General features: G+C 35.2%; 1 protein-coding gene across 1 annotated transcript; it reads left to right on the top strand.

Moving 5' to 3' along the window:
- On the top strand, positions 1,840-9,936 carry LOC109357081. Its single transcript, XM_019600798.1, has 5 exons — positions 1,840-2,149; positions 3,249-3,397; positions 4,783-4,839; positions 6,501-6,567; positions 7,160-9,936. The coding sequence occupies exons 1-5, from the start codon at positions 2,083-2,085 to the stop codon at positions 9,265-9,267; spliced, it is 2,448 nt and encodes an 815-aa protein (XP_019456343.1). The 5' UTR covers positions 1,840-2,082; the 3' UTR covers positions 9,268-9,936.

Consider the following 10,258-nt stretch of genomic DNA (forward strand, 5'->3'; position numbering starts at 1 on the left):
TTAAAAAATGAAAAATAATATAATAGTACATTTTCATAATTTATTAAATCCCAAAATTCTAATGATGTCGGGAGCACATTTGCTGTCCCACAAAGACTGCCACTCCATGTGCCATAACTTATGATTGGTTGTAAAAATATATTTAAATTAAAATTTTAATAATTAATTATTTTTCTGACCAATCACAATTAATGACACATGAAGTGGTACACTGGTGTGGGCAGCAGATGTCCACCCAATGATGTCCATGTGATGGAGTATCACATGTAAGTGGTTTTCTTCTTTTTAGCGGTTGAACTCTTAATTATTGTTCATTATGCTGCGAGAAAGTCACATACGAGAAAATCACTTTGTTGTCGAGTTATTTAGATATATTAATTGTAAAAAACTCCGACTTTGTTGTCAATTTTTCTTTGGAAAATTAAAAAACAAACCAATAACTTCAATCCCATGGCCGATTTTATTAAATATAATAAAAGCAAAAAACTAAAACTATCTTGCCGATTTTCCTTTGGGAAATAAAAAAACCAAAAACTCAAACTTCATTGAAATATATTAAAGGTAAAAAAATCCAACTATCTTACCGATTTTCGTTTGGAAAATTTAAAAAATCAAAATAAAAAACTTCAACCTCATTAGAGTTTTTTTAAAATATAATAAAACAAAAAACTTCAACTCTCTTAAAAAAATAAACCAAAAACTCTAATTTAGTTGGAGTTTTTGTTAAAATATTACTAAAGAAAACAAATTTCACTGCAATTGCCGCTTCTTATTTGTTCGAGTGAGAAAAAATAAAACTCGACAATCGTATTGCCGAGTTTTCAAAAGTACACCAATTTCGTAATAAATTTAAAAAGTGTACTAAGACCGTAATATTTTGGTCAAAATGCACTAGCTACATAAATTTTCCCTATTATGAGTATACAATTTATACACTTACAATGTAAAGATATATACATATGCAGTGCATCATCCACCATTTATTTGCAGATTTTAAAATCTATGAACTGACAGTGTAAAGTTTTTTACACTATTAGCACATCATTCACCGTTGATTTGTAATATTTTTATTTGAAAGTCAATAGTAACTAACATATGAATGGTGGAGATTTGCTTAGTGTATACATATTAAATCCGTATTTGTATTACTTTTAGTTAAGAGTTAATGATGATTGAAAATGAATGGTGAATAATATAGTGACAACAAAAAACTCTTACATGTCAATATATACATTTTTCTCTCTTTTATTATCTAATATTGTCATAAAATTTATACTTTTTTCAAAAGTCTTATTGTGTAACAAAATTTACAACGAGAATATATACCAATTACCTTCATTATAATTAATTTAAAATCTAAACACTACAAATTTAAAGTTTTTTATATTATTAACACTAGCGTGTTGACATGCACTGTCGTGCATGTTAACCCGCTTTCCTATCGTTTGTAATGTATAGTTTGTATTTTATAAATTCAAATATAATTTTTTGCGCTAAATTTACGGTTGAATTTATTCAATTGGTCTAATATTCAATTTTTTAAATACACTTTTAAAATAAGAAGATAATAAGAATAAAATAAGAAAATAATATTATATGGTTTTTTGATAGAAATAAAAAAATATTGAGGGAAAATAGGAAAACACAAATTATATCATGATGAGTGGTTATTTTGTATTTTCCCTTTATTAATAATATATATATCATTTCATATTAATTAATATTATTTTTGTTTAATAATTAATAATGATTAATATATAAATGACACCAAACAATTTGTTCATGGTAAAAAACACAAACTGAATTATTGTACACATGTTAAATCCCATAATGATACGAACTCTTCTCATTCCCTATATTTTATATTGCAAAAATCACAACCCTTATCCCCTCCTTAGGGTTCTTCTTTCCCCCTCTTCCTCTTCAATTCAATCAAGATTTGTGATGAACCTTCAATTCAAATCTTTACTTGTTCTAATTCCATCTTAACCGAAAACCTTGCAGATTTCAGCACATACTAGAAATTTATAGTTTTTGAGATTCAAATTCTCCTTTTGCCTTTGGTTTATCGATCTTTTAGGTATGGATGCGTTTGGTGATGGCCCTACGAACCCTCAGAATTCGAAGCAATTTGGAGATGTTCCTTCTGGTTCGTTTTGCTTCTCCTTATTGGTTAATTCGGATCCGAATCTCGATTCAGTTTACTTAATGGACATTTGAAATGGCTGAAATGACTGGAAGTAATTGAAATTATTAGTAGTATCTGTTTCAATTGTGAATAGTGAATTTAATTGAATTGCTTGTATGTGTTTATTCTCTTTAATTGGTGGAAGTTAAGTGAGATGCAACAATGCATTTGAATATTAGAGAAATATTTGTATATCAAATTTTGTTTTTGTGACAAATTACTTTTATCACTATATTTTAGTGATAAAATTTGTTGGACTTGTACTTGATATGTTGCTTTACTTCCAATATTGACTCAAGAAGTATGAAGCATCAAAACACAATTCTCTCATTTTGGTAGAGAAACACGAATCGGCTCTCTCGTATCAATTCATGGTTCTTTTGCGAGTTAGTTCCCTTTAAGGAAGGAACCGATTTTTTCGTAATTTTAAGTACAACAAAAGAAAAATAATTGGTAATGTACACTCACTTACATGTATGGGTTACAATAAGCAAGAAAGAATTTTATCCTTGAGTATTTCAACTATACTAAAACAAAAGTTGATTTAAACCTACAAGAAGCAGCACTAGAAACGATTGTGCAGAGAGCTATAGAAACCCTACTGAGTATACCCTTAGCGTACAGGTATTTGACAGGGTAACATACTACGTACCTACACTCACACTCGTACCAAAGAGAACCACATATTAGGTGACTATGGTATGAAGTAAATTAGGTGTACTATGAATTGGAGTTCTTCTAGTTGAAAAGAACATTGCTATATCCTCCTAATAATCCTCCTACCCACAAAAAAGTGACACATGTCACTTGTAATCCAATCATTAATAATTAAAGTAGAGATTGTGGCACATGTTATCTTCTTGTGGGTAGGAAGATTAGTAGGAGGATATATCATTTTCCATTTGAAAATGATATATAAGCTTTTACTTTTTTCTCTTTCTCATTAGTTTATTGGCTTTCAATGTTTGGATTTTTGTTTTCCGCAAACCACATGTGGTTTGTGTACACGTTTAAAAGAATTCAGTGAAAGGATTTTGACTCAAACTTTTTTATCATACAGAGGGTGAAGTATTTGATGCATCACAATATGACTTCTTTGGCAAAGATTTTGTTGCGGAAATCGAGTTGGGAGGTTTAGAAGATGAAGAGGGTCAATTGGCTCCAGTTGAATTTGATGAAGAGGAAGAGATTTTTTTCAATAGAGAAGAGGTTATCTATTTATTTATTTATACCTGAATGCCCTTTCATTATAGAAGGTTTATGATCCATTGGGCATATCCTATTCCATAAAAAAAATCATAATTAAAGAAGGTTTGTGATGTATTTTTAAAATGATTCTATGACTATGAAGCAAGGACATTTTCAAATAATTGATGTGTCAGACATGTGTTGACTGTTGAGCACATATCTGTATCAGTCATCAGACACTTAATGGACACTTTTAGACATCCTAACTGCTAAGCTACATTTTGCTTTTACTTTATGAATTTTTATACCATTATAGATGGAAATGCCACAGTGGCTAGAGCTAGATAAATGTCAGCATTTTATTCGGAGTTGTCAGTAATGACCTATAGAGGTGCTATCATGGAGGGCCAGAGCGGAGCATTGTGGTTCTGCATGCAAAACACTGTAGCATCATATTCCAGTAGCGGTTGTTGCAGCCATGTTTGCCACTGGAATCACATCTTGGAGTGATCAGTTGTGTCTGCAGTGGCAATGTGGACATGTTTCCTACTGTTCTCATTTTTCGAGCGAGCTGAGTGGGCTTTGCAGCAGTTGCCCCCACTTTCTTTTCTTTATTAGTCTAATCCCTATTTGCTATTTCTTCTGTTTGTGATTGTGCTCCATTGCTACATTCCTAAAGGGTTAGGCCATCTTTGTCTGGTTTCTTTTCATTTGAATGCTAAGCTTAGTTACTGTACAAGCTTAGTGACAAGAAATTTTGTTTTTTAATTTTGAATGTCATTAATTTTGTGTACTATTATTTTTGAGCATTTAAGAGGATCAATCCAATTGTGTTGCTACACTTCATAGAATTGCACAGATGCATTATTTGGTTTTCTGAATGAAAAGGAGAGAAGTTATAGAACATCCCAAGTCTTTCATTAATTGTGTTTTCACTGATTCTGCCAACTCCAATTTTTTATTTATCTCATATCAGTGGTGATCCTGGAAAGGCCTAGAATGAACTTATGCAGATCACATCATCACTATCCTTCTTTTGTGAATGAGTGATTTGTTTTTGTCTTTCCTACCTTTCACTATATTTTTTCGTATTTTTGGGCTAATTATTGTCATATTGCATGATTATAAAAATCCTTACCAATTTTAATAACAAGTGCAGATTTCCTTGATTAAAAAGAATTTAATAAGAAAACAAATTTAATGTATGTGCCTGTGTGTTCCTTTAGAGCATAACTTGAAATAATTCCTTTGTTTTTTCTTTGATTACTAAATGAATGCTAGAAAAAAGGTTCTTTACTGACCCTACTCATTGAATTCTTTGCTTCTCAATCTCATTTAAATGGTTACAGGAGATTTTGGTTCGGAGTTTTATTCTCCTGCAATTGACTCTTATTTTAACATTTCAGGCTGAGGATATAAGATCTATTTCAGAGATTGATAATCTCAGTACCACTTTTTCAAAGGTTGGATCATTAAACTTTTTGTGTATCATTTATTTTCTTGTTGATGGATATGTTTATCAGATGTGGTAGTTAACAATTTGACACTTGATATTGATATTGTTCTATTTGGATTCATCAGGCAGCATACAAAATTTTCCCCGTACTACTTATGACCAAGGTTGTTAGCGTAGAGTCAACCTTGGAGCGGGAGGGCGGGATAGGGTCGTAGAAGCGCTGGAGCGTAACACGAAGCGTAGCTCCACTTAAAATATAAATTTACATTTACAAAAGACACAGGGTTGGAGGAGTAGTGACAGTTGACATGGTTTGTTAAAAAACAGGGGGGGGGATAGAAAAGAGGGAGTTGGAGGAGCAGTAGTAACATTTTTTGAAGAAACAAAAAGGTTTTGGGCGATAGAGCATAAACATGTTGTTGTTGTGCGATTTGAGAAGAAGAGATGAATGAAGAAATAGTGCAGCATGGTTTTTATAGAAATGGGTGAATGAATTTTTGATTAAATGGAAAGTTTCCACCATGTGACCATGTGGCAACAGCTGTATAGAAAGAGATGAAAGGTTTCTGAATTTGGACGGCTGAAGATAAAAGGGTTAGGTTTTTTTATTTTTTAAAAAATGGGCTGGGCTTAAAGTTAGGTTAAAAATGGGTTGGGCCAGAACCCGGGTCAAAACAAACCCGAAATTGCAGAAGACATTTGAAATGGCTGTCTTCTTCTTCCTCAACTCGAAAACGTGCAGTGTTTCTGCGATTCGACGCTCCAACACGTCGCTCCGCCATGCGCTGCCATTGGTCCGCTTTTCTGCCCGTTTCAACACGGGTTCCACCATGAAAAGCGTTGAATCGTGCAATTCAACGCTTTGGAGCGCGCTTTTGATAACCATGCTTATGACTATTGTCAAAATGGAATTGGAAATATAAGGCAGATGGTTTGCAATTGTTTCAGTCAGAAATTTTTGTAGAGCTGATATTTGACCTCTGATGAGATGGTTGTGTGATGTACTGATGTTTAAACATTGTCTTTATTTGTTTAATTGAGACTGAAAAATGGTGTTACTTCACTTCGTGGTCATCAAATTTTGATGAACAATCTTTAAGGAATGTGTGGAATTGCAACTAAGGTTTTCATTTACTTTGCTATAAACCAATGGTGTCTTTTTGAAAGGGTTAAACAAATAAACTGTATAGTAGCAATGTTGATGTGCCATGTGATGATGTCTTTTTAGAAGGCATAGGAAAATTGTTTCATGTCTAGCTTTATTGAGAGCCAGCTTTGTTGGGAATTTATTTTAGTTATATTTGTTCTTTGGGGGTATATGGGCTGTGTGGATATAAAACAAGTCCCTGCTTTCTGCAAGGATGTGGAAATTACTATTCGACACAGCTCTTTTTCTGGTATGGTTGCTTGTTCATTAAGATCCTATCTGGTGGTCTAAGATATTGGTCTCTAAAAGTTGTTTCCAAGCCACAAATATGAGGCTTAATCTTGTAGAATTGTAGTGAAGTGAGGAACATATTGCTTGATTCTCTTCCTGCATGTATTTCATCCATTCACCCTTGTATACTCGGTTGTCTGTTATGATGTTCATGATAATGTTGACTTAATTTAAAATTTAAATAGATTTATGGTGATTGATATTGAATTTTAAGATTCGTCTCATTTCAGTTGAACAAGGTGGCTGTTAGTGGGCAAAGAAGCACAGGACTTATTAGTGATCATGGATCAATAGAAAGTAAGTTGAGGAATTATATATAAACCTGAAGCATATTTTTCCCATTATTTTTATTAGGACAAATGTTGACAACTTATGTCAGTGCAATTTTTTAGAGTAAGGGACTCTTTCCTAGCCTGTGATTTCCATTACTATGCATGAATGCATTCCTTTCCTCCTTTATGTAAAATACCATGTAACTTTGTTATTATGTTTATAAAATATTGTACAACTAACTCTGAAATGCTATGAGGCTTAACATATTTGTTAGCTGAACAGTTAGCCCATGGATGTCTTGTGGTTAAACGTCGTTCTCCTACTATTTTTCAATTTTGTTTAGAATATGGGAAGAACACATTTATTTGGTGCGGCTGAATTTTCGGTTCATTTGTCCCTAACCATTCAGGTTGATGTTTTTTATATAAAATTAATCTGCACTTATCATTAGCACGAACTTTAACAAACAATCCGCAGGGCTGTGCTTGTTTTTTAATCAAAACATCAAATTTATTTCAGATGTGATATGTGTGCAGTTGCATTACTACATCTACTCTGTTCTTTTTTTTGGGGTCATAATTGCCTGAATTGTTTGTTACTCTGGAACTTTGTGTAGATTCACCTGCTGCTGAATGGACACACAGGGGTGACATCTTCAATTTTTATGAGCAGCATAATTATGACACCGCAGGTGGTCAGGATATCAAAAGATGGTCATCACAACCGCATACTTCGTTGGCTCAGTTTCAGGAATCAAATGGCTTGTCTAGAACATCTTCATATCCTGAGCAGCAGCAACATCAACAATTCTCTAGTGAACCCATTATGGTGCCGAAGTCGTCTTTTACATCTTATCCTCACTCTGGTGGTGGGTCCCAACATGCTTCACCAAATCAGAGTGCAGGCCATCTAAACATTCCACATCGTGCTGGTAGGTCCCAGGTGCCATTCTCTTCACCTAATCATTCCCATTTATCCAATCCCCAGATTCAATTCACTGGTCTGAACCATGGGTCCCCTCTTGGTGGAAATATGCATCAGTTTGCTAGTGGTTCTCCTGTTAATAGTCGAATGCCAAACCAATGGGTCAACCAAGAGGAATTATATCCTGGAGGTCTTCCGAACACTATGAACAATTTATTGCTGCAACAGTTACCCCTTCATAATGGATCAATACCTCCACATTTGGTGACTCAATTGCAGCAATCACAGCAGAGATTGCATCCTCCTCCTCCTCAGCCTTCACCAGGCTATTTAAAGGGTTTGCAGTCACATCAATTTAATCCCAATATTTCGTCAGGTTTACTTATGATAAACAACTATGACCAGATGCTTGAACTGATGGAACTAAGGGATCAAATACCAAAAGCAGCTCAAACAGGTAGACAGAATCTCCATTTCCAACCACAGGGTTTTAATACGAGTAGCCAGCGGAGCAATAGTGGGTGGCCCCGATTTAGGTCCAAGTGTATGATGACTGAGGAAATTGAGAATATTCTTAAAGTGCAGCTTGCAGCAACACATAGTACTGATCCATATGTAGATGATTATTACCACCAAGCTCGTCTTGCAAAGAAATCTTCAGGTGCTAAATTGAAGCATCGCTTTTGTCCAAATCAAATAAGAGAACACCCTCCAGGAGCCTCTGCTAATAATGAACCGCATGCTTTTCTTCAGGTTGATGCTCTAGGGAGGGTTCCATTCTCATCAATTCGCAGGCCCCGTCCTCTACTGGAAGTTGATCCTCCAAATTCCTCGCCTGCCGGGAACATTGGTCAAAACATTCCAGAGAAGCCCCTTGAACAGGAGCCAATGCTTGCAGCAAGGATCACAATTGAGGATGGTCTTTGTTCTCTTCTTGATGTAGATGATATTGACCGTTTTCTACGATTTAACCAGCTTCAAGATGGTGGAATTCATTTAAAGCAGAAGCGGCAGGGTCTTCTGGAAGGCCTTGCAGCCTCTCTTCAATTAGTTGATCCACTAGGAAAGAGTGGACAGTCAGTTGGGCTTGATGCAAAGGGTGATCCTGTTTTTCTCAATATAGTTTCTCTACCCAAGGGTCTGAAGCTACTTGCTAAGTATCTTCAACTGCTTTTTCCAGGTGGTGATCTTATGCGAATAGTCTGCATGGCCATCTTTCGCCATTTAAGATTCATATTTGGTGGCCTTCCCTCCGATCCAGTTGGAGCAGAAACTGTAAGTAACCTTGCAAGGGTTGTTTCAAAGTGCATCCATGAAATGGATCTAGGTGCACTTAGTGTTTGTCTAGCAGCAGTTGTTTGTTCTTCTGAGCAGCCTCCTCTTCGTCCCCTTGGAAGTTCTGCTGGAGATGGGGCTTCCCTTGTCTTAGTTTCTGTGCTTGGAAGGGCTACTGAACTTTTAACTGATCCTCATGCTGCCAGCAACTACAATATTGCAAATCGCTCACTTTGGCAGGCTTCATTTGATTCATTCTTTGGTCTTCTGACTAAGTATTGTGTGAATAAATATGATAGCATCGTGCAATCACTGCTTATTCAAGGGACACCAAATATATCTGTCATTGGGTCAAATGCTGCTAAAGCTATTAGTAGGGAAATGCCAGTTGAGCTCTTACGTACAAGTCTACCACACACCGATGATAGTCAGAAAAAGCAATTACTTGATTTTGCTCAGCGTTCGATGCCTGTAGTTGGATTTAATAGTAATTCTGGGGGTAATGGCGGCCATGTAAATTCATAATCATTGTTGAGTTAATTAGATTTTGGCCATTCAGCAAATGAGGTTGTTTTCCAGCAAATGAGGTTGTTTTCAATGTAGAATGTCAGTAAGATTCATAGGGACAACCTTGTGTCTATAAGTTCTTTGGAGCATTCTGATGTGGAAGTATCAGGTGCAGTTATATTGCCTCCTACCATTTAGCATTGTGATAAATTTTCAATCAGGCCCATTGTGTATTATTAAAGACTTGGCTTGATTTGTTCCTCTAGTCTTGTCTTTTTCTTTCGACAAGGGGACCTTGTTATTCGATTTGTGGTTGCTAGTGCACAATAGTTGGTAGCATGTGATGGTTTAGGTTTAAGTCGGATTCCCATGTTCCTTTACTATTATCATACAAAGGCATGGGATTGGTTGTGTCCTTACTCCATTTCTTCATTATAGGTAACACATGTCGGAATTGACATATCATTGCGGGGCACACCAGTTTAACCAGTCTACATGGTGGCATGACAAGTTTTTCTGAACAGTATATGGGTGGTGTGTCTAACTGTGTCAATCTTGTTTCATGGTGGTCTTATGATTCTAGTTTCCTCTTTTGAACCTTCCGTTCATATATTTTATATCATCTCTGGTTTCACAGTTGATTGGACAATGTTGGTCTATTTTTCTTGCCTCCACATTGTTTTTCTTAAATTTCATGTTTACCTTCTATGATTTTGGCAATCTTCTGTTCTTCTTGATACTGTTGTTAGCAATGAGCAATATGTGGAATTTGAGTCATTAAGATAATTTAAATGCAGTTTTGATGCTTCATGCATTTGGTTGTCAAGACATGCTTATTGTGCAAGGTTTACCTCCTGGGCTTTTTTGTCAGTCATTTCTTGCAGTGGCCTGAAGCATGTCCTCTATCAAATGAATTACTGTTTCAATATGTGTTTATGTTCAATTTGATGATTTTTGTGGAGTAAACTATTACTCTCTTCATTGACTTGCTCTCATCACTTTTGTCCCT

This window comes from Lupinus angustifolius, chromosome LG09, assembly GCF_001865875.1.
Source record: "Lupinus angustifolius cultivar Tanjil chromosome LG09, LupAngTanjil_v1.0, whole genome shotgun sequence".
Classification (NCBI taxonomy): domain Eukaryota; kingdom Viridiplantae; phylum Streptophyta; class Magnoliopsida; order Fabales; family Fabaceae; genus Lupinus; species Lupinus angustifolius.

Excerpts from the sequence above, each read along its gene's own strand:
- LOC109357081 (XM_019600798.1), top strand. The coding sequence starts at position 2,083 with ATGGATGCGTTTGGTGATGGCCCTACGAACCCTCAGAATTCGAAGCAA. Across the intron at positions 2,150-3,248 it reads ATTTGGAGATGTTCCTTCTG|AGGGTGAAGTATTTGATGCA; the intron begins GTTCGTTTTGCT and ends TTTATCATACAG. Across the intron at positions 3,398-4,782 it reads TTTTTTTCAATAGAGAAGAG|GCTGAGGATATAAGATCTAT; the intron begins GTTATCTATTTA and ends TTAACATTTCAG.